This window comes from Anguilla rostrata, chromosome 10 (assembly GCF_018555375.3).
Source record: "Anguilla rostrata isolate EN2019 chromosome 10, ASM1855537v3, whole genome shotgun sequence".
In the NCBI taxonomy this organism is placed as follows: domain Eukaryota; kingdom Metazoa; phylum Chordata; class Actinopteri; order Anguilliformes; family Anguillidae; genus Anguilla; species Anguilla rostrata.
In genome coordinates, this window is record NC_057942.1 from 39,516,983 (window position 1) to 39,544,844 (window position 27,862).

Below are 27,862 nucleotides of genomic sequence, written 5' to 3' on the forward strand. Positions count from 1 at the left end.
TGAAGCTTTTAAAAACGCTAAAGTGGATGTTGGTGCTGAGACGGTTTAACCTGCAGGTTCGCTTGAGTCACTTCTAGTCGAGCCTACGGTCGCAATATCAGGGACAATATGGAGGGTGTGGGCCCGTGGGTGAAGGAACTGCGCCAGAACCAGCAAGTCGCAGGTTCGATTCGCGAAGGACACTGCCTTGTACCCTTGAGCAAGGTATTAACCTGCATTGCTTCAGTTGATATCCACTGTATAAATGGATACAATGTAAAAATGCATGTAAGTGTGAGTTCGATATCGGATAAGACGTCGTGCTCAAATGCCTGTAATGTAATGTAATATCAGACCTGGCGAAGTTGGCCACAGGCTGTGGGGGGAGTGCCCTTCGCTGCGTATGACGGTGTGTGGTGCAACATTATGACCAAGCCAGGGCCATTTTGCTCTACAGTAGGTGAGAGTCAGACGTGGGGAAAAACACTTTGTCTGAAATACTTTGGAGATGCCCTTGAGATTCCTGCAGATTACTGAGAAGGAAACCTCTAATTTTTTTACAGGCATTCGGAGCAATATTCTTCATTTCCTGTGACTCACAGTTTTATGGTTGTGACGCTGAAAAATGACAGCGGCCCGTAAGGAGTTCCGATATTCGGGATCCATATTTTGACCTTGGTTCAGCGGCTCATGAAAGAACAGTGAATTCAGTGAACCCCCCTGAGAAATCACGTCTGTCAAGCGTGAGCCGATATTGATTTGATGCTAATGACAGTTCTGTGGAGATTCCTTCGTTACGTATGTACGATCATCTGTGATGGACGCGGAGATATCTGTGTGGTGGTCTGCAGTAGAGCAGGAGGTGTCCAGTCCGAAAAAAAATGGCACCCGATTACACCTATCGAGGTCTTGAGTGAAGTGTGTCATCGTGCTTGTTTAAAACAAAAAACCTGCACCCCACACCGGCCCTTTTCAGTCGAGCCTGGACACCCCTGCAGTAGAGCTGTGCGCTGTATGTGTGAATGGACTGCCCCCTGGTGGCAGTTAAAGGAACAGGAAGTTGAAAGTGTTCCGGGAAGATTCTGTTACTGAGGTCTTGTCCGAATCAGTGCACTTGCCTACTATTCAGTATACAGTACAAGTTGTATAAAACTTGTATATGACTTGTATACGCAATAGTAGGCAAGTGCGCTGATTTGGAACATGGCCCTGTTCCTACACGATCCCTATAGACATGAGGTGAGCCATTATGGCCACAGCAGTGTAGGCCGATGACGTCAGCGTGATGTCATCCTTCACCTGCTGTCACTGTTTGCTCTGGCCTGTCTGGGGGGGGGGGAGAAAAAAAAACACTCCCCTGAGCAGCGGTATCTAGCGTGTCTGCGGTTCTGTGGGAAAGTGAGAAAATGAAGCCAGGACGCTCAGGGCACCTCACAGCTGTCTGCTTGGGGAGAGCGTGCGCTGATTGGACGTTTTATCCCCGTAGTAACAGGCTGTCGTTATCATCACCGAGCACCCGCTGCTCGTACCGGTGAGAGACTGCCACTCTTCACACCCTCTCTGCCCACAGCACCCGCGGCCCCCTGCCAACAGCTGTCTCGGGAACATGGATAGGCATCTGATACTCTCTCTCTCCCTCTCTCTCTCCCTCTGCCTTTACCTCAACATCTCTCTCTCCTCTCCTTTCCTCATCTCTCTCCCTCTCCTTGCCTCAACACTCTCTTTTCTCCTCTCTCTCTCCCCTTTGCCTCACCTCTCTCTCTCTCCTGTGCCTCATCTCTCTCCTCTCTCTCTCTCCCCATTTGCCTCAACCTCTCTCTCTCCCTCTCGCTGTGCCTCGATCCTCTCCCTCTCTCTCTCATGCTTTCTCTCTCCCCTCCCTTCTCACTTCTTCCTCTCTCCTCATTCCTCCCCCTCTCTCTTTTCTCTCTCTTCAGTGCTCTCTTTTCTTCTCTCATATTTGGTCAATTGGTCTTTTTGAGATTTTCGAAATACTTAAGTGGGAGGTGCACGATGTGCTTATGTTTCATAATACCTGTGAACACACGGCCGTGGAAGAACTCTTCAGCTTTAAGCAAACATACAGTAGAGCTATAAATGATCATAAAGTGTGTGTGTGTGTGTGTGTGTGTGAGTGAGAGAGAGGGGGAGTGTGTATGTGTGTGTGTGAGACAGAGTGTACAGTATGTGTGTGTGTGTGAGAGAGAGATATTGTGTATGCATGTCGGTGAGAGAGAGTGTGTGTGTGTGCATGTGTGTGTGTGTAAAAGAACGAGAGAGAGAGAGAGTGTGTGTGCTTGCGTGTGGGCGCGTGTTCATGTCCGTGTGTGTGTGTGCGCGTGCGTGCGTGCGTGCGTGCATGCGTGTGGGCGCGTGTTCATGTCCGTGTGTGTGTGTGTGTGTGTGGTGTGTGTGTGTGTGTGTGTGTGTGTGCGTGTGCGTGCGTGCTGTGCCGTGTTCATGTCCGTGTCGTGCGCGTCGTGGTGTGGCGCGTGCATGTTGAGAATGTGTGTGTGTGTGCCGGCGTGGTGCTGTGTGGTGCGTATTCCGTGTGTGGTGGTGCATCTGGGGGCGTGTTCATGTCCGTGTGTTTGTGTGTGTGTGTGTGTGTGTTTGTGTGTGCGTGGGACTTGTGATGATTGGCATTGTTCAGCGCTGGTGATGTTGGCAAACAAGCTTCCTGGCTTCAGCACTGGCCAGGACGGGGGCGTTCTCCACCCCTCTGCTAATAAACAGACAGATTTTGTTATTAACCGAGCGGCTCGTTTCTCTCCTTCCCCAAGGAGACGAAGGAAGAGAAAAAGGCAGCCTTTGCACGAGAGTCCTCAATGAGATACAGAGTCCTGCCATTTTAGGTTTTGTTTAAAGTGTAATGTGTGCGTGTGTGGTGTGATGAGTGTAATGTGTGTGTGTGATGGTGTGATGTGTGTGCGTGCGCGTGTGTGTGGTGTGATGAGTGTAATGTGTGTGTGTGATGGTGTGATGTGTGTGCATGCGCATGTGTGTGGTGTGATGAGTGTAATGTGTGTGTGTGTGATGTGTGTGCATGCGTGTGTGACGTATGTGTGGTTTGTGCACGCGCGTGTGCTTGTTTGAGAATTTATTTATCTGTGTGTTGTGCGTGCTTGCGTGTTTTTGTGAGTGTGTGCATGTTGTGTGTGTGCTTGCTTGCGTTTGAGTGCATTGTGGGTAAGTCGGGGCGTGTTAGGCTGTGGTTATCGTTCTGTATGTCCAGTGTTCAGTAGAAGGTTATCTCCTCTTTGTACACACACAAGGCCAGTGACTGTGACAAAGAAAGTACTGTGACCGGCTGCACTCCCACAGGTGAATGATTTTATGATTTAGCCTCTGATTTATCAAGATGTAAATGGTGTCGGCGCATTAAAATGCTGTTAATGCACCTTGAACCCAGTCATCGGTTTGCTTTATGCGGAAACGCACTGTGCTATACCGCAGCATTCACTAAGCACGATTAGGTCAGGCTTTGGGATTATACGATTGCGTGTGCTTTTGTCGCCCTCTGGGGGAATTCTTGAGGTATTACACCAACCCTGGACAGAGCCAGACAGAGCTTGATGCTGGTCATCGGAAATGTAAATTGCAGCAAGAATCACACATTCAGAATTTTAGATATTTGCTTGAGGAAATCCCCACCAGACACAACTGGGGGAATTAAAAACTATTTTCCCTTCCAGTTTATGGCGTGAGCCAGAAGGAAGAATGGGGGGGGGGGTTACTGTCGCTGCAACGATAACTCAGAAGGACAGCAGCCTGTTTTTGCTCTGATCACAGTCTTCTGAACACCAGACACCGCCCTGCCTGGCCCCGGTCGCATGGCCGGTGCTTCCTGGTTCTGGTGACGTGCGTGCCTGTAGCGTGCTCTTGTTCCGCGGAATCGTGCGACTTCCTGGGTGTACAGAGCACAGCTTCCTGGTTTCTCGACTAACGCAGGAACCCAGACCCTCAGAGAAGCTCAGGCCCGTCACCCCCACAAGCATGAGGAGGCGGCGTCTGCTCGCGTTGAACAGGTACACAGGCGCCGTCTGATTGGCTGCGGGGCTCATTCAAACCCAGGATGCCGTTTCCATGGGGGATGGATGCGGAGGGGGGATCTGCAGCTGCATCTCTTCTTTGGGTTGCCAGATTTGCTCTAATTCTCTGCTGCGGTATAGGATAAGAACAGAGAGAACGCGTAACGTGTGTAATCTGTAGTGCATCCATCAACCATACCACATGCACATTACACACACACGCGCGTACACACACACTCTCAGTCAAGTTCAAAAGAGGCCATAGAGAAAGCCTCTGTTTCTCTATTTTTCTCGGTGCTTCGGTGTGTACCTGTTGGCCTGAGTACCTGTTCTCAGAACTTGTTCCTCTGTACTTGTTCCACAGTACCTGTTCCTCTGTACCTGTTCTCTGTACCTGTGCTCTGAAACTGTGCTCTGTACCTGAACTCCATACCTGTGCTCTGTTACCTGCACAGTAAAATGTCCAGTGTTGCATCACCTCTACCAGTGTTAATTCAGCTCTTAACTGATAACTTTTGGTCCCACATTCCAGAGTGGGACCACATGTTATCTGTTAAGAGTTGACTTTAAAAGCTCTGCACCTGTGTTGTGAACCTGTGCTCTGCACCTGTGCTTAACTCTGACGCAGGCCCCTCTGTAGAGTCTGCAGAAGAGGGGAGTGAACTTGCAGTCACCAGAGGCAGGCGTGACGTCTCTCTGACCACAGCATAGTGCAAGAGTGTACTTCTCTTTTTCTCCTTTTACACTTCTCCTTCTGTGTGTGTGTGTGTGTCTGTGTGTGAGGGGGGGGTGGGTGTGTGTGAGAGAGAGTGAGAGAGAGACAGGCGTGTGTATATGTGTTCAGAGTAATGATTTATCATATCTCCTCCTTTCATGCTATTTTAACTTCTCTCCACTCTCTGTCCCCGTTCTCTGTTCCCTTTCTCTGACTATCATTCAACAAATCAGCAGTGTTCAGACCTTTCAAGCTCAGAAACGTTTGTTCATCAGACTGGATGAATTATTTAGCGAGTGTCTCAAAGCAATATCTTCTCACGGAGGGACACCAATGTTATCCTGACGTTTTTTTTTTCTAAATTTTTTAAACTGATATTCTACCTCGGGGCACAAGGGGGCGACACAAGCCCAGTCTGAAAAGAATGGCTACCTCAGCCGGCAAACTTGACCTGACGGAGAGAACACCGCAATGATAAACCCGAACAATGAGGCTCTGCTACGTGATGAACGTCACAACCTCATTTCCCCCATTTCCAATGTCAACAGCGGAGCAGCTGTCGCTCTGAGACCGGGTTGATGTGACAGGCTGAGGGCGGTCATGTGCCCGATGATCTGGCCGACGCGTGTCAGGTTCATAATTCATCAAACATGGCAGTTGGCTTTTCAGTTGTCTTTGTGCTCCTGAAATCCTGCGTGTTTATTTCCGGTTATTTTCACGCATGCTCACAGAACGGCTTGCTGGGTCCACGTAGTCTAGGCCCAGGCTGGTTCAAGACCAGGCTTGGCACATTAGTCACTGTTTTCATTTTGCCTCTCTTAGACGCAGTCTAGGCTGAACGACCCATTCTTGTCAACAAATGTTCATTATACTATTGTGTTCTTGGCGCGGTGATTTGGCTACTTCTCTTGGTTCTAAGATTACTGGCCGGTGGAGCAGCTCTCTGCCTGTAGTCCGGTGCAGATTGTGTACGCGTGGCTCTGAGAGTATCTGCTTACGCCTGTTCGTTCTGTAGCAGTTGCGTCGCATCGCCGTGCGAACGGACGGGGAAATCTGACCCGTCGTTCAGATCGCAAAGCAAGACGCACGCGTCGCCCGATGGCGCAGGCTTAACGCCCAACACCGACAGGTGGAATGCCATCGCGTCCTGTCCGTTACGCTCGAAAGCTAACCTTCGTGTGAACTTCACTGCGCCGTTGCCGGTGTAACACCCGTCACCGTGTCGGATTGTAGTTATTCCCGTTTCGACTATCGCATATGATTATTAAATTTAGAAATGGGTGGCTGCAGTCTTTTTTTTCTTCTTTTTTGCATTTGCGAACTTGCGATTGATGGCGATACGAAGCCGCGCAAGAGAACAGTCCCCGTATCGGATTTCTACACTTTTTTTTCTTTTTTTTTTTTTGACGGAGTATAACACGTCACTGACGCTGCTGCCTGTCAGAGGTTAGTCATGACAGGCAGCGAGGCTTCTTTTCATCTGTTTCCCTGCACGGGTTCACGGGAAGCCGAACTTGTCCGAGATCGACCGCGGAGCCGTTTCATTGGCCGAGCTGTTTCTAAGTGTACTGCGTCGGGACACGAGACTGCAGACTGGCTTGTGCCACACCGCTGATTTAGCCTCGGGGGGCGCGCTTTGCTGACGTCACAATCCAGCCAATTAAACGGAGTGCGAAGCTCAAAAGGCCCGTTGCCGGGGGCAAACGGGAGTACCCTAATGAGCAAACGGGACACCTGAGAGGGCGAGAAAAGCGTCATTCATCACCCCGACAGTTTCTGTCTCGAGGGAGGCGGGGCCAGCTGCTCCGGTTACCTGTGGTGGAAACCCTCTCTCTTACCTGGAAATGCTACAGCCTAAACAAGCTAAATCTCCGCTTGGGCCTGTGTGGTTGCTAAGCAATAACGACGTGTCTCCTCCTGCAAGGTTGCTCAAATCAGAGCCCGATAAGGCTCATTAATTATATTTGAAAGTATGAGTCAGGCTCATGGTACTGTAAGGTTATGAGCATGTTTGGTCAGGCTTATAGTACCATAAGGTTATGAGCAGCTTGGTCAGGCTCATATTACTATACAGTTATGAGCAGCTTGTTCAGGCTCATATTACCATACAGTTATGAGCAGCTTGGTCAGGCTCATATTACCATACAGTTATGAGCAGCTTGGTCAGGCTCATATTACCATAAGGTTATTAGCAGCCTGGTCAGGCTCATAGTTCTGTTGGTTATGAGACTGACAGATGAGGCTATTCTCCTACTTGGTGGTTGTTAATGGTTTCCCCCTGTCAGCTGTGGCGCTTCCCAAAGCTGCCGCTTAGAGGCAGCCGTGGGGAGGCTCTCCTGCCGATTGGGCTCTGAGGAGCTCCCTGCGTGCAGATCAAACCGGTTCAGCCGTGCCAGGCTGCCTGTTTCCCCCAGGTGGATATTTTCCACTTAGTGACGATGTCAGAGTCCAGATTTATGAGTGACTGAAGCCTATGAGTGTTTTAACAGGGTCTGAAAGGGTTAAACGCTGGGTCTTTGCTTATAGAATGACTTTATTTGTCTCAGGGTGAACTTCTGTGGGGGCTAATTTGTGAGGGTTCAGAGTTTATGTAACTCAGGCCTTACCTTGAGCTTATACCACCCTGTCCGATCATTCCTGCCAGTAGGGTAAGCCACTGTGCTGAGACTCTACTGGCATCATCCATAATTCATTCATTCATTTATCTTCTACTGGTCCGGCACCCTCTATATGAAAAGCTTTTGTTTTTGACGTTATGAAAGGCAGTGAAAGTTCATTATTAGTTTGCAAAGTGGCTCTGTGCTGATCTTTAGTGATGTAACAATGAGAGTCATACATAGGGTGTGGAGTGGTTCTGTGCTGGTCTTTTGTGATGTGACAATGAGAGTCATACATAGGGTGTGGAGTGGTTCTGTGCTGGTCTTTTGTGATGTGACAATGAGAGTCATACATAGGGTGTGGAGTGGTTCTGTGCTGGTCTTTTTTGATGTCACAATAGAGGTCTTAATTTGTCTGTAGATGGGGTCTGCTGGCCAGTCAGGGCATGTCAATGCAAGTACACTATGCCTATTTTTATGTTGCATTAGACTTTGACAATGCTTACCAACTTGAATCATGCCAGCAATGCCTATTGACGGTAGACTGATGTGACTGACAGAGCTGCTGTGAAGAAGGCTATGCTCTGTGCTGTTGGGCTCTGGCTTTGGCTGTGGGCAGTGAGAGCTACAGTAACTGAGCCATGTATAAAATCATCATGTTCCTTACAGTGATGTCCGCAAAGCAACCAATCGGATCCAAAGAAAGTCATTCTGCGAGTGACTATAGGAGATGTGGTGCATTCAACCTTATTTAACCTGGTGGAAATTGCCTGCATGAGTGGATTGCATGTAAGGATCTGCCACTCTCACTCTCTTTCTCCCCCAGAATTGTGTTCTCTCTGTGTCCCTCACTCCACCACCCTTCCCTCTCTATCAGTTTAATTCGATTAATTATGATTTATTGGTATGAAATGCGTGAAATAAGCATTGCCAAAGCATTAGTTGTGTTGCCCTGTTTCTCTCCCTTTTCTTTTCATTCTGCTATCGTCTCACCCTCTATCTCTCTCCCTCTCTTTCGCTCTCTCTCTTGCTTTTGCTCTCTCTCTCTTGTTCTCTCGCTTGCTCTCTCTCGCTCTCTCACACACACACACACGCTGTCTGTCACGCCCTCTCTTAGCCCCGCCCCTCGCTCTCTCCCGGTTGTTAAAGTCTTGCGCGCTCGGCGGTGCCTGTTTGAGTCCTCGCGTTCCTGCAGCTCAGCTGCTCTGTGTGTTTGCGCTCGGCCGGGTGTGGAGTTACAACAGAGCCTCTCTCCCTCCCTCTCTCTCTCTCTCTCTCCCTCCCTCTCTCCTCCCTCTCTCTCTCTCTCTCTCTCTCTCCCTCCCTCTCTCTCTCTCTCTCTCTCTCTCTCTCTCTCTCTCTCTCCCTCCCTCTCTCTCTCTCTCTCTCTCTCCCTCCCTCTCTCTCTCTCTCTCCCTCCCTCTCTCTCGCGCTCCTGGGGGGGCTGAGAGAGGGGAGCTTGCTCGTCCGACCAGGCGGGGGCTGGGACCGCGGGGCCTTCGGCTCGAACCCGAGCTCTTCCTGAGGAGTACCTGGGATTGGGCGCTGGGGGGTGCGGGGGGGCCACCCTTCTGGGGTCTGTGCGGATTAAAGGGGTGAGGCGGTGGCACTTTGAGGGGGGTGTTTAAATCCAGTGCGGGGGGCCACGGTGAGCCAGCAGGAAGCTGCACCCCCATTATGAGCATCGTGCTGAAACCTCGGTCCCGCTCAACCAGCTGTCTCAAGAACATGGACGGCATCTGGTACAGTCTCTCTCTCTCTCTCTCTCCCTCTCTCTCTCTCTCTCTGTCTCTCTCTCTCTCTCCTCTTTATCCCATTATCTCACTCTTCCTCTAGCCCCCCTTCTTTCTTTGTGTTCTTTTTTACTTTACCCGCCAGGTCTTCTTTTTACCCCTCTTCCCTCTCTCCGTCTCCCTCAGGCGTTCTGTCTCTCTCTCTGTCCGCTGCTCTGTGATGCGTCTGTGTGTGTGTGTGTGCGCAAGCTTGCGTATGTGTCTCTGTGTGTCAGCATGTCTGTGTCTGTGCGCTATGTTTGCTCAGCGTGGGGTCAGCTGGGGTCAGAGGTTATCTGTGTGCTGGTGACCCCTGAATGCTATCCCAGCACCCTTTGCTCTGCTGTGCTGTGTTTGCTCTGTGCAGGGGACAAAGCAACCAGTGAAACTGTCTCAGTGTTGCTCTTAAATCTGGCTCTTTTTTTATTGGTATGTGTATGTGTCAGACTTGTGAAGCATTGACTGAGGCTGGCTTTGTGGTCAGTTGGTGGTAATCTACAGATACTCTGGGCTTATTGTTAATAAACTTGACCACCAAGAGTGACCACACACTCTTTTGGTTGCACAGAAGCTTCTGGATTTCAAATCGAAAGACAAAACCAATGCTATAAAAGTGAAATAAAACCACAGAGTAGCTACAGCATCCTGAAAAACTTCCTTTTGGAAAAAAACTCTTGTCTTGTGATATATGGCTTAGATTCTCTCACACAGTATAATATTCAGCCTTCAATCAACTCTGATGGAGTACATTTTACTCTGATTGTGTACATGTGGTCCCTTTTAGACTCATAAACTCTTGTTTAACACGGGGAATTTTACAGTGAAGGATGAATGAATTCAAATTATTTAGAAGCACTAGTACCTGCGTGTCTGTGTGTGTGTGTGTGTGTCTGTTTGTGTGTGTGTGTCTGTGTGTGTACGTGTGCTTCTACAGCAGTAAATAATGTCCTAATGGGCTAATTAAAGATCTATGATGGTGCTCCCCTGTCTCCCCTGGGTGGAGAAGCACAGCAGTGTTTATAAATCAGTCTGTTTTCACCGTCAGGCTTTCAGACGTATTGTGATGCGTCTGTAAGACACAGCAGTGTGTGTTTTTCCTGTTGTTTAGCGTATTGTGGGCTGATTGCATAGCTGAAAGCATGCATGGTGCAGTATGAGCAGAGCGATGTAGATGGATTAAATCTCCCTCATCGTTCGCTTAGTCCTCCTTTCCTCTCTTTGGGACGTCGCTGCGTTTTTGGGCTGGTGGCGGCGTGACAACGGCGTGCCGTGGCGTTCGCCGTTGCCTGGCGACCGCGTTCCCGCTGCTGTTCCGCCGACGGAGGGGGAGGGGCTGGCGGAATCTTCCCGGCGGTTTTTGCGGTTTGCGTTTCTCCGCGTTCCGACTCTCGTCAGTCGGACCGTCGGTCTCGCGGTTCGAAGGACCGCTTCGTTTCCCTCCGTCGGCGAAAGGGCCAGGTGACGCACACCTCTGCGTGCGTTCACAACCGCGGGTTCCAGAATTCAGAAGATTTTAACGTGTGAATCCGGACAGGTGCTCCGCGCTTCACGTCCCCCGAATCGCTGGCATCTCGGTCTCAGGTTTTCCCGTTGAGGCCTGTTCAGCCACAGCCTGTGTAAACAGCGCAGACCTGGGTCAAATACGTGTTTGTTTTAGATTCAAATACTTTTCTACGCTTCACTGATCTTGTCTGGTGTATTGGAACCAATGAAAATACTCTCAAGAAGTGCAAACCCCGCCTTCTGGTCATATTGGCAGGCTCAATTACACCAGGCAAGATCAACAGAGCGCAGAAAAGGTCTGGTAAACAGCGCAGAGGACTTTAGCCGTTTCAGTTGCGACTGATCACGTGCCCCGCCTCCCTGCCTGCGTCTGCTGGGTTACACGTTTGGTTATGCTTGTGACGTCAGTAACTTTGACGTAAAAAGCGTTCGTAGTTTTTCTTTTCTGGTTCGCTGTTGACACCCGCAGTGATAACTTTGTTTTTGTCATTTCCTGTCCTCTGGTCACAGACGTGATGCAGTGGTTCAGGAACCTCAGGTGTTTTCAGGTGACACATTACCTTTGCGTAGGCAGCTTGTGCTCTAGTTTGGACAGGGATGGGCGTCTGTGGGCCGCACTGATGGTGTTCTCTACTCTGTCGAAGCTTACGCCACAGATTCCCGATTCTAACCAGATAGTCGGCTCCTGTGTTATTCGTGAGATGGACCCAGTTGGAATGTTTCTGCTTCAACAGTTACATCAGGCCTGAGATGCAGTGTTCTCAGGAGTCGAGCTCGCCCAGAGTTTTTTTTTGGGGGTACCCAGCATTGTTCCCAGGCTGCACCCCTGCTGTTTTGAGTTCAGTTTAAGCTTGGAACACTCCCAAGTTTGGAGATGTGGGTCCAGATAATTGTGGCCTGGAGGTTTATGTACAAGAGCACATTCTTCCTTCTCTCTGGTTCTCTCTTTAGTGGATTTACCTCTATCCTCTTTCTGTCTTTCTTTTCCCTTTTCTTTACCTCATATTTATCACCCTCTCTTTCTGTTTCATTCTCCTCTCATTCACCTTCCCCAAATCTCTCTCTCTCTCTCTCTCCCTCTCTTCTCTACCCCACCCTTTTTCGTTCCGTTTCATTCTCCTCTCTCATTCACCTTCTCAAAATCTTTCCTCTCCCTCGCTCTGTCTTGCGCTCTTGCTCTCTCTCTCGCGTTGGCCGATCCATTACACTGTGTCCTCTGTAGAGCTGGTCCAAGGGCAGCACCCCTTTCGCACCTGCCTCTCTCCCTCCCTCCCTCTCTCTCTCTCTCCCCCCCTCCCTTTTCATTAAGCGTATCCCTCGTCCGTCTCCCTGGGTGGTCGATGCGGGCTGGCGCGCGTGCACTCGGCGACCTCTTCCTCGCACTTCCTGTAATGCCATCCCTGGCAACAGTTGCCAAAACACCCCCCGCGGCGCGAGCGCTAATGTTAGCCGGTCAGCCGAGGGGGCAGTTGGGCAGGAGGGAAGACCCCGGTCTCGGGAGCGATTTTTACCCATGGATCATACAGGCTGACCTTTGACCTCTAACTGTGTGGTAAACACGGGGGGAGGTAGAGCCAGATCCTACCCGCATAAATATAACGGTCCGCGTGTAATTGTGCGGATGAAATGTGACACGTGTTTCTTCGTGGCTGTGGCGCTAACGCTGTGTGAGCAGCTGTTCTGCGGGGCACGTTCCCCTGTCCAAAAGCGTCATAGCAACGCCTGGGGGGGTCACGACCTGACAAAGACATGCTCCCTGTGGGCGGGGCTTCCTGAGGGGGGCAGTGTAGTGTAGGTCACCCGTTCCTAAAACAATAGTCTCTCTCTCTCTTTTTGTCTCTCTCTGTATGTCTCTATCACTTTTTTCCGTCTCCCTCTGGCTCTATCGCTCTATCTGTCTTTCCTCTCATCTGTGTTCTCTGTACAGCTGGTGTGCGCGCGCACGTGTGTGTGTAAACTCTAAACCCTGTGTGTGAGTGTACTGCATAGTACTTTTTCAGTTCCTCTATCCCAGTGAACAAAAACTGGAATCAAGACGTCCAGAGGGATGGAAATCTAGGTTGAGAGATGTTTTGACATAAATGGGCTAGTTAGCCCCAGCCGGATATAGCCTGGCTACGTCCTAGTCGGCTAAAGAAGTACACTTTCCAACTACATGCAGCCGAGTGTTCTTCTGAGCACCTAGAATATTCACCACAAAAAAATTCACTGGGATCACTCTTTCTCTATTTCTTGCTCTCAAATTTAAATAGAGAATTCAGTGGGTTTTCCGTAGGAGCGGAGGGTAGATAGGTAGATCCATCGCCAGGAGGTGTGGTGCCAGTACATAGATCACCACGTCATGCAGACTTTCTATCTCTCTATGTGCGTACACGAAGGATTATTAGTGTTATTGTTAGGATTATGATTAGGATTATTGTTATTATTTTATTATCATTATTCTTGTTATTATTATCATCGCTGGTGACAATATAAGTGATTACGCTGATGGTGATGAAAATGAGAACGATGCTGATAATCTTTATCACAGTGGAGTATGCATGTATGTACTGTACCTGCATCCCAAGAAAGCTGAACAAACAATGTAATTAAAAAAAGATTTATTGGCATGACATATTTTAAATAGCATATTCTCCCTCTCCCTCTCTCCCTAAGCACCCACGGCCTTGTGCTTTTTGGAGGGGAGGGGGTGGGAGTGCTGGGGGACGATGGAGGGAGGAATGGGGGGGGGTTGTCAGTAAATACCAGTCAGTCCCGCTGTGATCCATCACCCTCATGCTGAGATGTGCGGACAGGGTTTGTTTACTTGGCTCCACTTCCTGGTTGCTCCAGAGTAAATGTCAAATGCGTGGGTGTGGGGGAGAGGGGGTGGGGGGAGGGGGGCGGGACGGCTCGCGCGGTAACACGTCGGCAACCGCGACGCTCGTGTTTGACCGTAAACACGCTAGAGAGCCCGAGTGAGCGGCCGCACGCTCCCGCTCGAGGGTCAAAGTTCGCCGAACGCGGGCGGGGGGCGGGGGGCGGGGGGGGGGCCTTCCCCGGCGAGCGTGTGCGCCCGCACGCGACACAGCCACCTCCGCTTTTATTCCGTTTGATATTTTGGGGACGTGGCCTTGCTGATACGGGAACAGATGGGCGATATGAAAGGCGGTGTCCTCAGTCTGTCGTGTCTGAGGGCCCTTCGGCCCCCTAGTGGTACGAGCACCGGTACCCTCACAGAATGGGAATAAATTAAAGATTGGCAATTAATAAAAAAAAGAAAGGGCAGTGAACACACTGCAAGTGCCTACAAGAGGCTCCTTTTTTCCCAAAAAAGCCATTCATTCCCTTATCAGAGCTCAAGACGATGTGCGTAATGTAGATAGCTAACGTTTGCGGCAGTAACAGTAGTTAACATTTGCAGCAGTGACGTTAGCAGCAGCAAAGTTCAACAGAGTTAATACACTTATAATTCCTGCCAGCTAACATACGTATACATAACATTCAACATAATGTTAATTCTTGTAAGATATTGAATAATTATAAATAATTTTTCATATATTTTCTGAATTTTGACAAATAGTCTTGAATGGTGCACATTTGCCCTTCAAATAATGGCATAATCTCTCTGCTGTGTGTTGCCACAGAGTTGTAAGGCTTTATTTAAATTAAGAGCAATGTAAACCAGCTGGAAATGGCCTTTTTAAATGCTTGGGGTTAAGGGGTTAATTACCATGGAATCACGCAGGCATTTCCTGTGGTGATAACCAGTCAGAAAAGCTGGGAAACTTTGTGTGTTTGTTTATAGTTTGTAATGTGTAGTTTACTGTGTGTAGTTTGCAGTCTGTAGTTTTCAGAGTATAGTTTTCCGTGAGTATTTTTCAGTGTAGTTTGCGGTGTGTAGTTTTCAGTTTGCATTTTTCCCTGAGAGAAACAGAATGTCTTTCTTTGAGTTTGATCCTGTTGGCTGCCCTTCAGTGTGGTTTATTTCTGGGCTTCTCTTAAAGGATTTGTCCTTCTCACGGTGGAAGATTGGGTCGCCGTTTGACGGCCACTCAGACATCTCTTGGCGTTTTCTTTCCCCCCCGGTGCTGAATTACACTCAAATGAAAGAGGAAGAATTTGCTCCAGACCGAGGCCGGGATCGGATTCCAATACTTAACTGCCTGAAATTTTAAAAACAAACGAAAGTCAATGCGCTTAGTACCTTGTGTGTTTGTGTTTGTGTGTCTGTGTGAGTTCCAGCCTTCCTCTAGAAGCGTTGCTATAACTAAACCCAGCACCTTTGTCTCCTCGGAAACGGCGGGTGGGCCAGTGTTTGGATTAGACCCCACCCTCAGTATAAATGTGTGCACCTTTCTTAATTCTGTTGTCACAGAAACCCTTTTGTCAACTTAACATGGCCATTTCAGTTGAGTGGGTGTTTGCGTTGACTCTGTCCTTACTCCAGCCGATGAATTTTGAGTTTGATAGTGCACACTTTGTCGGTAGTCTTTTTGATTGGTATGTCAGTGGTCAGTGGTTATAATGGTCAGTGTGTTTGATAATGTCAGTATGTGGTTGTGATTGTCAGTGGTCCTGGCGATCAGTATTTGGTAATGTTGGTGAGCGGTTCTGATTGTGTGTGAGAGATTGTCAGTGGTTCCGGTGGTCAGTGTGTTTGGTGATGTCAGTGTGTGAAATTGTCAGTGGCTCTGGTGGTCAGTGTGTTTGGTGATGTCAGCAAGTGGTTCTGATTGTTAGCATGTGACAGATTGTCTCTGGTAGTTATTGCGGAACTCGTGCAGTGCATGGCTTCCAGTTTCCATGGTTCCCCTGACGTCCTGCCCCCTCTCCTTCTTCCTTCCTCCCGCAGTTTCGACGTGGACAATGGCGCCTGTCCCGGGCGCAGCCCCCTGGACCCCATGGCCAGCCCCGGGTCCGGCCTGGTCCTGCAGGCCAACTTCGTCCACAACCAGCGCCGCGAGTCCTTCCTGTACCGCTCCGACAGCGACTACGACCTGTCCCCCAAGTCCATGTCCCGCAACTCGTCCATCGCCAGCGACATGTGAGTGCCTGCGCCGCCCGCGTGCGCCGCCCGTTTCCACGGTGACTGCGTGCGTCGTGTGCATGTTATAACCCTGGTGTGTACCTTCTGGGTTTAGAACGGGGCTGTCCAAACCTGGTGCTGGAGATCTACCGTCCTGTCGCTCCGACCATAACAAAGCCACACCTCATTCAACAGCTATATATCTTTTTGAGCTGCTTATTAGCAGAATCAGGTGTGCCAAATTAGGGCTAAAAAGGAAACCTATAGGACGGTAGATCTCCAGAAACAGGGCTGGACAGTCCTGGCTTAGACTGTCAATCTGATCGTCATCAAGCTCTGATGTGAAGGCCTGTAGGCCCAGGTTCAAGGCTGCAGCTGTGGCTCCGGTCTGTGGAGCCTGGGGAAGGGGGCGGGGGGGGGGCTATATCCTCCCCTTCCCTCCCCACCCAACCAGACCACGTCCACACAGAATCCATCAAATCCCAGGGGGGGTTCACTAATTAGTATTTATCCTAATTACAATCAGGGGCAAACATGCGTTTATGCCGGCTCCGTGCTGCGCTTCACGTGATTGGCTGATTTCCCAGGAGCCGTTCTCAGTGACAGTGCCCAGTGAGTCACAGCAGTGACACTTCCTTCCTTCCTCTGAGACCCTGCTGGGATCTTCACAGCACTTTCCCCCCCCATCTCAAAAGCAAGTGGCACCGGGGGCTTCCGGAATTATTATTCCTTCTTTCAATCATGGGAAAAACGGACTGCGTGACGCCGAGTCCTCATTCGATTTGTTCCCTAAATTTAAAATGAGGTCTCGGTGTCACACCATTGAAGTTGCATTCAGTTCTTGTCATTGTTTTTCGGTGAGATTCAGGGCAGTGGTGTTGCCGAGTGGAATATCTTTGCTTTTACTGTATGAAATAATTGCTGTCCTGTAGAATATCTTTCTGTATACGTGTAATATCTTTGTGTTCTGTGTAATACTTTTCTGTTTACGTGTAGAATATCTTTGTTGTTCCTGTGTAGAATATCTTTTCTGTTTACGTGTAGAATATCTTTGTTGTTCCTGTGTAGAATATCTTTGTTGTTCCTGTGTAGAATGTCTTAGCTGTTACTGCGTAGACTATCTTGGCTGTTCCTGACTCATAAGTTATATCCAGTCTGATAGTGATGAATAGATCACATGCATGTGCGCGATAGGGGTCTTGGGCTGTTCTCTGTTGAGTCAGGGGTATATCTGGGTACTGAGGGGGTGGACCTGTTCAATGACATCACCTTGGTAATGTGATCTTCATGCCCACCAAAAAAAAACAAAAAAAACACTCCTCCCCTTCTCTTCTGCTACACCCCCCTGCAGTATCACACACACACATCATTTTGTTGGTTCAACAAATACAGAGATGAATACATAAAGTAGCGTCTTCCTCCACCCGAAATCTGTACTATGGCATTTGGCGGCTCTCCTGCTAAGATTAGAGTTTTATTTCCAGAGCATTCCTGCTTGATTTCTATCACCTGCCCCATGTGACATGACATTCTCCTGTTTCCTGTCATCAACCTGCTGTGTGCACGTGTGTGTGTGTGTGTATGTGAGTGTGTGTGTGGGGGTGTGTGTGTCTGTTTGTGTGTAAGCGTGTGTGGGTGTGTGTGTGTGTGTGTGTGTGTGTGTGTGTCTGTTTGTGTGTGTGTAAGCGCGTGTGTGTGTGTGTATGCGCATGTGCATATGTGTGTGTGTGTCTGGGCTGAGCGAGGCAGGCACGTCAGACTTATATCTGCTGGCACTGGAATGGAGAATCTTGCATTTGAGTCGAGAAGGGAGAGAGAGAACGTTGAGAGACAGAGAAAGCAGGGCAGAGAGAAAGACAGGCTGGCAGGCAGACTGACGGACGGACTGAGGGACAGACAGACAGGCAGGCAGGCAGGCTGACAGACAGGCACCCTGTCCAGCTACAACCATGCGGAATATTAGCAGATTTTTCAGTGTTCCGGATGACCTGCGGAGCCGGTAGGTTTGGACGGCCTCCATCCCCCCCACCCCCACTCCCCCTCCCTGGTACCCCAAATCCCCAAAGAGCTGCTTTGCCCCGTGCTTCCTGCTGTACTAGCCCAAAGGGGGGGGGTGGCGGTGCGAACAGTGTTAGCATGGCTAATTCTCAGGTGCTTACAAGCTCTTACACAATGGCGCAGTCACACCGTGCGTGTGCTTTACTCATAGATAACATCTGCCATGGATAACATATTCATATAAGTACACGTGTGCAGCACAGAGACATAGGCATGTACACACACACACTCGGCCTGACCTGTGTGTGTGTGTGTGTGTGTGTGTTTATGAGTACATGTTAGGGAGAATTTAATGTCTGAGAGATGTTGATCGTAGCTCTCCCTGTGCTGGCTAAAACTACTGTTGTATAAAACTAAATATTGATAAACTGGCATTTCGGTTGTACACATCTACAAGTTACTGGAAATTTTGTGATGGTTTTAACAAAATTGGTGTGACTATTGCTTATATTTGAGAGAAAGATGGACAGAGAGAGAGCATGTGGGAGTGAGGGAGAGGGAACAGGAGAAAGAGGAAGAGAGCAGGAGCGAGTGAAAGAGGGAGAGAGGGAGGGGGAGTGTAGCTATTTTAGCAGATTTCCTGCCCTTGACTTTACTGGAGGATGGATTTAGATGACCTTTAAGAGGGGCGTGCTCCTCCAGCGTCTGGGAGCAGCACCATAAGGGTAGCGTTGGCTTACCGCAGACTGCCCCGCCTCCTCAGGGGGTCTCCGATGTCAGTGGTAAGGGTAGGTTTTCGGAAAGCGGGGTTCCTCCACTGAGGGACTGAGGGGTATCCCCCATGTTGGTGGATGGGGGGAGGAGTTAGAGGTCAGCCCAGGACTGTGACTCAGCAACTGAGTCTCTACATTTAGGGATCCCCTGTCCCTCCTCTGCCCCCTCCCCTTATCTCTCTCCCTCTCTCTCTTACTCCCCTTTCCCTCTATCCCTCTCTCTGTCTCTTACTCTCCCCCCTCCCCCGGGTTTGTGTGTTAAAAGTTTTATGAATGCACTCGTCAGAAACGCTCTGGTCTTTATTTAACGGAGCGGAAAACACACACCATTCCACCATCCTGCATTGCAGTGGAGAGTGCAAACTCAATGTGAACTACATCTCCCAGTGTCCCTCTCACTGCAGGAGAGGTCACGACCCTGGGCAGATGGCTTGGGGGGTGTGACCGATGCACGTGTTTCTGTGTGGTCATGACAAGGCCCAAGGTGCCTTTGGGTGAAGTTCATCATCTGCCCGATCGATCAAACCCGTGTTCTGAGTGATCAGAACACGGGTTTGTCCCTCCCCTGTCCTGCAGCTGCTTATCGTAGCGATGTTTTGATGGTGAGCGGGGTCAGTCCAGAGGTCAGAAAGTAAAAGACCTGCCATGTGTTTCTTCCACCCATTAAATCAGCCAGCTGATTTCACCAATTAGTTCTACCTCCTGACTGCAGAATTGTGCTATTTAGCAAATCCAGGTTATTGGAAGAAAATACTGGAGGGAGGACTTTTACTTACTGGACCTGGATTTTCCACCTCTAATCAGTACTATTGTTCTCCTTTAGCATTCAAATAATGCTGCCTTGTGCTCTTCTCCAGTTGGAATAGCATGTTACACAATGAAACCGCGAACACATTGCTTAAATGTGGTCTTGTGAATAAGCGACTGTCCTGCAATCCCAACCAGTACATTCCAGGAAAGCAGGGGCTCTGCAATATGGCAGTTTGGTTCCTTACTATTTAAATTACTAGGAAATGCACTCACTCACTGTCCAAAAGAAAGAAATAGAAGACAATTACGATTCAGGACTCAGGGATCTTTAACCTTCATAATGGTGTCTTTTTCTGTTTTGGTTTCAGTCATGGAGATGACATGATTGTGACTCCGTTTGCACAGGTAAGCTTTCCTGTTCTCCACATCACTCTGTCCAGCTGTGGCTTATGGTCAGGGTCAGCAGGTGGTGCAGCTGGATGCCCGATTCTGATTGGGTGCGGTGGCGCAAGACGCAAGCCAATCGGCTGGGAGCAAATATTAGGTTGCTAGTTACTTCTGGTTTAAAGATGTTGTCAGCGTATGAATCCAGCATATGAATAAATGCTTAAATAATTGCTATTTGCCAGACCTGTTTGATTATGGCGAATGAATCTTTTTTATGGCTAATGCGTTTATTATGTTAAGTAGTTAATGAAAGATGACACTCCTGATTGGGTGTGTGTGATATGTCCTTGTGTTAGTGTTAGTATTCTGTTTTGCAGTGTTAGTGACGTTCAGCTGTTCTCATAGGCTTGTCACAGCTATGTTCTTGAAGGTTGCAGAATAACACTACATGCTAATTGTCTTTCTGAACTTTTTTCTGGTCTCTTCCCCCCTTTTCCGTAGGTACTGGCCAGCCTGCGAACTGTACGGAATAACTTTGCCGCATTAACGAACTTACAACAGGAGAGGGCGTCCAACAAGTGAGTTTTGGCACCGAGATTTCAACAGCACAGTCACAAGAGTCATGTACTGTACACATATTTAATCTGAGTTTGAGTTTGAGAGCAGCACATTCTGCGTACAGTCAGGGACACAATCACGCTGCCGACACACTCGGTTTTTCTCTCTTTCACCTGAGAACGTGAACACCTGAACATGTGACTTTCTTAATTACTTTGTTAGACTCACCTCATTGGTCCTCCCAGTTCCGTGGTCATTAGCTACTGCATACTGTAGCTACACAGTTTTAGCTGCTAAAGCAGCACAGGTTCAGTATGCCAGTATCTGAGGAGTAGGATAGGGTTGTTGTATGCGGCATTGTCCCCTAACAGCGTTCTGCTCTCAGTGCATGCCCTCTTGTGGTCACGAGTAGAATTACAACAACAACGCTGCAGCTCGAAGATCAGTAATACACTGCCATCAAGTCACCATTTCCAAGCGATGACGGCTGGCTGTGAAATGTTCAAGATTTGCTGTTTAAATATTTGACGTCCGTCACAAAATTCTCTGTAAGACCCGTGTTGTACTGTGTGAGTTGTACTGTGTGAAGTGCTGTGTGCTAGTGTGTGAGAGTGTCTGTTTTGTATGTTTTGATGCTGGAGACCCATTGTCCTCACGATCTGTCCTTTTCTCATCAGGAGATCACCTGTGTGCAACCAGCCGACCATCACCAAGACTTCCTTTACAGGTAATGCGTGCTGATACTACCCAGCTACTATGCGTGATAATTTACATGTGTTGGCGTGTGCGCGCGCGCGCATGTGTGTGTGTGTGTGCGCGCGCGCTGGTCTGGCTGGTTGTCTGTCTGCCTGTCTGTCGATCCCTCCCTCTGTCTGAGTGTGATGTGCCTTAGGTTGTGCACATAATGAGCTCTTTATGTCATTGGTCTCTTTCATTTGGTCTGGAACAGGTTTTAGGTGTCATGCTGTAAAATATCCTGTAGGGGGAAACAGAGCCTTTAGTAGCATGGCTGATATGCCGAGCATAAGGTTGTTTGATGTTCAGAGGTCTCCACTGCTGTTCTGGGGGTTATTGTTTATTGACATGTGCACAAAATGTGTGTATCATGTGTGACGCATGCGTGTGTGTACATGAACTCATACATGTACACGCGCGCACACACACATCCGTACACATATACCCATGCACATATACACACACACACACACGCACGCACGCACACACGTACGTGCACGCACACACATACACACACACACGTATACAGATACATGTCATGTACGCACACGCACACACTGTCCCTCTGCCCGTATGCGCATCATATGACAGAACACAGTGAGATATGCGCACGTGTCTCTCATGGCTGGGGCATTAGTGTGGTGTAGCAGCTGCTGCCTGTACCCTTAAGGTCATCAGTTAATAATCTCAGATGGGTTCTGCCATCATACTCATGGCCACCTAAACTCCACTACTAAGATCATATTACATGTGTGTATGTATATATGTATGTGTGTGTGTGTGTGTGTGTGTGTGTGTGTGCGCGCACTCAGTACTCAGTATACATACATATCTGTATACCTCCATAATATCACCCAGGATTATTATTATTACTATTATTATTTTGTTTTTATTATAATGACAGTGATGATGATGATGATGTGGATATGACAGAATGGTTGTAGCTGTGTCTGGGGCAGGCGTCTCAGAATTCCGGAGATCCGGGCCGTGGTTTCCCTCCTGCTCACCAGTCTCTGGGCGTGATGCTGTCACTCTGAGCGTGAGAATGATGTCAGTGACGTCACCGCCTGCCACAGCAGAACCTCTCAACCTGGAGACATGCCAAGTGACCATGAGAGAGAGAGGGGGAGCGAGAGGGAGGGAGGGGGATAGAGAGGGGAGAGAATGGGAGGGAGGGGCAGAGAGGGGGAGAGAGGGAGTGGGGGGAAGGGGGAGGGAAGTCTAGAGAGGAAGGGAGAGAAACAGAGGTAGGATGGAAAGCGAGGGAGGAGGAAGATTAATTCGCCGTTCACGTCAGGCATTTTAAAACCAGCGACTGGATGTGATTTCTCCAGGGACGGGAGTTTCCGCTCTGGGCTGCAGTCAGCAGCAGACAGACAGCACCGGCCTCACGTCGGACTGCTGACACAGGCTGCCGAGCCCGTGAATAAGCATCGCCCGGCGATGACGAATGGCAGCGCAACGGATTGTCACGGCTCTGTGACATCATAGATGATAGGGGCGGTAACTATGGAAACACCCTCTCAGGTCCTGAGGGTTGGAGGGAGGGAGGGAGCTGGGGGTGTGTCTGTGTGAGGCTCGTGCAGCGGAAGCATCCGGATCTGGCTCGGACTCCGGGCCGGGATTTCGCTGCCCCCGCCCCCCCCGTGGGTCCTGCGTAACGCTGTCAGGATCTGAGCTGTGAGGACACTCTCTTCTCCTCTCTCTCTATCTCTCTCTTTCGTTCCCTCGCTTTTTCAGCCTATGGAATATTGAGGCTCCTTTGTGCCCCGGCGTTGCGCTCAGTGACTGAACCAGCCCATGCGGACGGAAAGAGAGACTATCCCTCCACCTCCCCATCTCTCCCTCTCTTTTTTTTTTATCCGCCTGGTGAACTCCGTTACCGTGGCGATGGGCCACCCTCGTCGTGGGGGCTGCCGTCGCTGAAGGCGGGGAGGAAACAGGAAGTGCAGCCGCCGGGCTCTCGTCAGCACACGGTGTACCGCGAGCTACCTTCGCCCCTCCTCCCCCCACCCCCCCCCACCACCACCACCGCCGCCGCCGCCATGCCTCTGCACTCCTGCTCTCTGAGGGGCTGTGTGGAATAGGCACGCGCCCGTCCTGTGGAGTTCTGTGGCAGGAGGGGGGGAACCTGACTGAACTGGATATGAGTGTCTGTTTCGGGGCTGCCATGGCCCCCTGCTCAGCAACACTACACCTCTCCTCCCACCGGCACTGGAACCACCGCGGGAATCTCCTTTTACCGTACTTCTGAGGACCTCTGTGTGTGTGTGTGTGTGTGTGTGCGCGCGTGCGTGTGTGTGCGTTTAAAACCTATTTCCTGCGACGAGACAGAGCTAGCTGGGACACCGGGAGCGGTCCGCTGAGCGTGTGATGCTGGTGACGCCCCCCGGGCGCGATGGGGGGGTCGCGGGGGGGCGCGCGGCGAAGGGTCAGCGGTGCGGGCGCGGGCGCGGCGCGGTGGCGTGCGCCAGCCCCCTGAAGCGGCCGAGGCGTGACGGCTCCCTGCCCTCTCTCCCCCCCCCAGAGGATGGCTACCAGAAGCTGGCCACCGACACCATGGAGGAGCTGGACTGGTGCCTGGACCAGCTGGAGACCCTGCAGACCCGGCACTCCGTCAGCGAGATGGCCTCCAATAAGGTAGGGCCGCTGGGAGGGAGGCCACGCCCACTGACGCCGGGCCAAACCCCCCACCCAAATCTGTCATCTACAGAACCAACCTCATCAGCCGCCAAACCTCACCTCACCGCCATCCATCACCAAAACATGGCTCAACAGCCATTAAACTCCGTTGTGCCACAAAAAAAAAAAACGTACAAAACCATGCACCCCCCATCAACATGACCCCACCCCCTGTCATTCACCAAGTCCGGCCCCACATTTCCTTCGGTTCCCTGGTGAATCTCTCGCTCACATCCCTCACTGCATCATCATGTGGTTTAATATTCAGCGAAGCACGTGTTCATCGTAGATCTAGTTAAGATCTAGTTAAGATGTGCCTTTTATGAAAATCAAACCTCTGACATTGTTCCAAAGCTGAATAATGGCTGTATTTGCTTTTGACAAGAGTTGGAATTTGAAATGTTTTGGCATTGACGGAAGGGAAACTGTTCTTTCCATGCTAAGAATACACTGTCAAGCATATGGTTGATCTCGCAATATGTGATGGTGGGTGTCAGTCAGCAGTTTTTGATTGGCTGGCGGCTGCTCAGCTTGCAGGAATGTAATGACTGTGATGTCATAAAGGGGTGGAGATGTGAGCATTCTGTTCACGTGCTGGCCATAATTACATTACATTTATTTAGCAGAGGATGATAACAGCAGAGATTCTGATATGTCCTATTTTATAGCGCACAGAGCTAGCTGCAGCTAATGTTGTACTATGCAGGCACAGTGGTGAGGAGCTGAACTCATAACCAGAAGGGTGCATGTTCAACGCCCACATTGGGGGCATTTCTGTGTGCCTGCAGGCAAAGATGGCTAACCTGGATTTTCCAGAGGTCTCCAGTTACGTTAATGATGAATATGTCAATATGTAACCTGCAAACCTTACCCTGAGTAAAGCTAACCCAGTATGTTATGTGCTCTTTGCGTAATTCTGACCCCCAGTTGTGTTGGTCAGTCACTGGATTTTTAGGTGTAGTTTCAGGGCCTCCATTTAAGGCATCTAGTAGAGCCACGACCAGTGACCATCTGCGTTTGAGGGTCAGAGAGCGTGAGCAGGAGAGAGGGGGAGTTTGGTGGGCTTGGATGCTGATTATTTCCCCCCCCCTTTTAGAACGGAAAAAATGTCCTTCTGTAAGTGAATCAAATGCTGACAATGCTAGCATTAGTGACAGCGATGGCGTTTAGTATAATTGTGGTCATGACTGCCCTTTTCATTATGTGGGGATTGCTATATGGGGATTGTTATATTTAGTAATATTAAGTATTTTTAATCTCTGAATGGCGTCGGGGTGTGTGAGGAATGGCGGTACGTGACAAAAGAGTGGCGGTAATTTGGCGCTGTCGCCGCGGTGACGTCCGCCATCTGATGACACGAGCCATGCTTTCAGAAATCATTGCCCTACCCCCCTGTGCCCGTTTTGGAAAATCAGCATCAGTTGGCGAGCGCCACTTCTGCACACACACTTGAGGCTGATTAAGACCGGTCCCTATTGGATTACGAGTGTTCCGCTGTCTCCTGATTGGACATACTCGCTGCCTTCTGATTGGAAGAGCTGGAGGAGCTGGTGACGGAGGATGCTACGCACTCATATTTTATTATAAATAATATAGTCATATTTTTATTACTGTAACCTTGAACTATGGGCCCCTAAGGATGAGTCCTTGTGGTATGAAGGAAGAATAGATTAAGAATAAAATGAAGATGAAGGTCTTGACCTGTTTGATCTCTACAGTGGATAATGCATCTCCATTATGCAGTGTGGCTGAGTGAACCTTCTGACATTGAGGAGACAAACAGCAGGGTGGCTGTGTAGAGCAATGGGCAGGAAACTGGTCCTGAACTCAGAGGATGCAGGTTTGATTCCCTGTTGGGACACTGATGTTGGGAATATCCTCCAGCTGTGTAAATTGGGCAGTGTGTTGCTCTGTAAAGTGTGTTTCTCTGGATAAAGTGTGTCTCCTGAGTGCTGAATGCAGTGTTACCAAGCTACAGATCTGAGCATCACATTTCCATATTTGTAATACCTGTCATATGTCACATTTGCAATATCTGTGACGTGATTCTTCAATAGCTCAAGTTTCGGTCACAAGGACATCATGTCCGACATCGCGGCTCAAGGCCTCACTGAGCATGCTCACAGCGTCGAGTGCTGCGTGCTGCCCAGTTGTGAGTCTGTTTCAGCCTGCCTACGTTCAGACAGAGAGGGACAGACAGACAACCAACCACACCGACACACAAACAGGCACACACACACGCACACACCCAGATACGCGCACACACGCACAGACACACAGGAACACACACGCACACACCCAGATACGCGCACACATGCACAGACACACAGGAACACACACGCACACACACACACACACAGCCACATACACACAGATACGCACACACATGCACAGACACACAGGAACGCACACACACCCACACGCACAGACTCACAGACACACACACACACACACTCTCACACATCTCGCTCTAGCATGTCTGTCTGTGCAACGTGCACGCCCCGTTTCCATGGCAACGTATGCGCGCATGCGGCAGCCCGTCCGCTGACTGGAGGAGGCAGAGCGGCGGACGATGCGAGCCCATTGGCTGGCTGACGGGGGAAAAAGGGGAGGGGTTTACGCCGTGATCCACAGGAGCCATGTGGAGAGGTCGGAGGAGAGACAGAACCGTGCCAATCGTACCTGGGGCCAATAAGCATTTAAAATACACTCCAATAAATTCTCCTACAGCTTACTCTTAGAGAAACAGCTGTTTTTGTTTTAATTTGGTTGGTTACTTGTTTTCTTAAATTCTCAGGCATCTTTTCAAATGATGCCAGTATGTACAGACTCAAAGTATGTCAGAGGCACATTCAGCTCCTGGTTTGTCTCTGATCAGTGAAAACGCTCCGCTTCTGACTTTGTCCTGGACAAAGCTGTGCAAAGCAGTATAAAGCTGGGTGGATACGCACATACAGACTCCATCTTTAATATGGTGGAGAACAATAACAGCATGAGTGGACTGTTCAGATGTTTTATGACGACTCCCTCTGTGATTTTTAATTGTGCTGTGCTTCTATACACACGTACACGCACACACAAGGTGTGCCTGTTCTCTCTGCTGAACCAATTAACTGCCAGGACCCCACACCCCCAACATCCCACACCCCACCCCTCACACCCCTCCCCTCTCCACCAATCAGCTGTCAGCATCCCTGCCTAGATGAGAGAATAGCGGAGGGGCGTAGCCTGTGTGAAGTGCGTGGCCGTTTGTGTGCCCTGACTGAGTCCTTTATTGATGAGAGAGAGGACAGCGCGTGAAGCCGTTTCCCAGCGGCGCCGCATCGCTCCACATCTATAATTAAAGAGCCGGTGGAGGCGGGACGCCGTCTCTGCGTGCGCTCGCGCGCCTGACTCGCTCTCTCCCGCGTGTTCGCTCTCCCGCTGCTCCGACCGCCGATTTTTATTTCCGCGATGGTTCGGACGAGTAAACCGTTATCAGGTGCAGAACCGCACAACTCCCGGCTGCTGCAGGACTTTGGCGCTTTACCGTAAATCGCTGGATTTGACGCTCTTTTGCTTCTGGATGTATTTTTTCGGGGGCTGGTTAATTTCCGCGACTGCTGGAATTGTACAGTAACGCAGCCTGCAGCTGAGGCGTATTTGGGTTTTTCTCTTTTTTTTGGACAGTTCTGACTTCCTTTTTCAAAATGCCTGAGGCTAATTATTTGCTGTCAGTGTCTTGGGGATACATTAAGGTAAGGGCTAGGGTTTTACACAAAGGGTCAGATTCAGATTTTACGCGTTCAATTTCTCCGAAACGCTTTGTTTTCTGAATTTGTTTTAGAGCCGTGTGTGTTGAGACAGTATGCAGACGATCTCCATGTAATGTCCTCATACAGTGTGCTGTACCTGTGCCTGTACTGCATGGATTATGCTTTATCTGCGTCTGTGCTGTACTGTATGCACTGTGCTATGGCTGTCTGTATCTGTGTCTGTACTGCTTGGATTATGCTTTACCTGTGTCTGTGCTGGACCTTTGTCTGTGCTGCTGTATGATATTTACTGTGCTATGACTGTGTCTATATCTGTGCTGTACCTGTATCTGCATGTTTAATTCTGTTTTTAGCAGTGTCGGTGCTAACTGTCAGTGCTGCATGTGACTTTGTCTGTACTGGAGTGTGCCTCTTCTGCAGGTGTCTTTGTGTGCTCCCTGTTTCATTACATTACATTTATTTAGCAGAGAGAGAGAGCAGCATGGGGACATTCCTGTTCTAATAAGATCAGTCAGAGATGAAGAGCATGACCAGTCCTGACTGGAGCTGTCCTCTCAAAGCTGGGGGTGGGGGGGGCGGAGGTGGTACAGGCGGTACAGGCGGTGCAAACAGCCCATGG

The 27,862-nt window shown here is 49.7% G+C and overlaps 1 protein-coding gene across 7 annotated transcripts in view; it reads left to right on the forward strand.

The window, feature by feature from the left end:
* Positions 1 to 27,862, forward strand: part of LOC135233451 (3',5'-cyclic-AMP phosphodiesterase 4D-like) — a 110,496-nt gene that overhangs the window by 74,499 nt on the left and 8,135 nt on the right. For 3 of the 7 annotated variants that reach the window (XM_064297016.1, XM_064297015.1, XM_064297017.1), the window contains 5 exons: positions 15,432 to 15,623; positions 19,495 to 19,531; positions 20,015 to 20,091; positions 20,749 to 20,798; positions 23,334 to 23,446. In XM_064297016.1, the coding sequence (XP_064153086.1) occupies positions 15,432 to 15,623; positions 19,495 to 19,531; positions 20,015 to 20,091; positions 20,749 to 20,798; positions 23,334 to 23,446 (469 nt within the window). Of the gene's footprint in view, positions 1 to 3,731; positions 4,008 to 8,911; positions 9,065 to 15,431; positions 15,624 to 17,539; positions 17,605 to 19,494; positions 19,532 to 20,014; positions 20,092 to 20,748; positions 20,799 to 23,333; positions 23,447 to 23,819; positions 27,226 to 27,862 lie in introns of those variants that run through there. The other 4 variants (XM_064297019.1, XM_064297018.1, XM_064297020.1 and 1 more) reach the window with 4 other exon arrangements.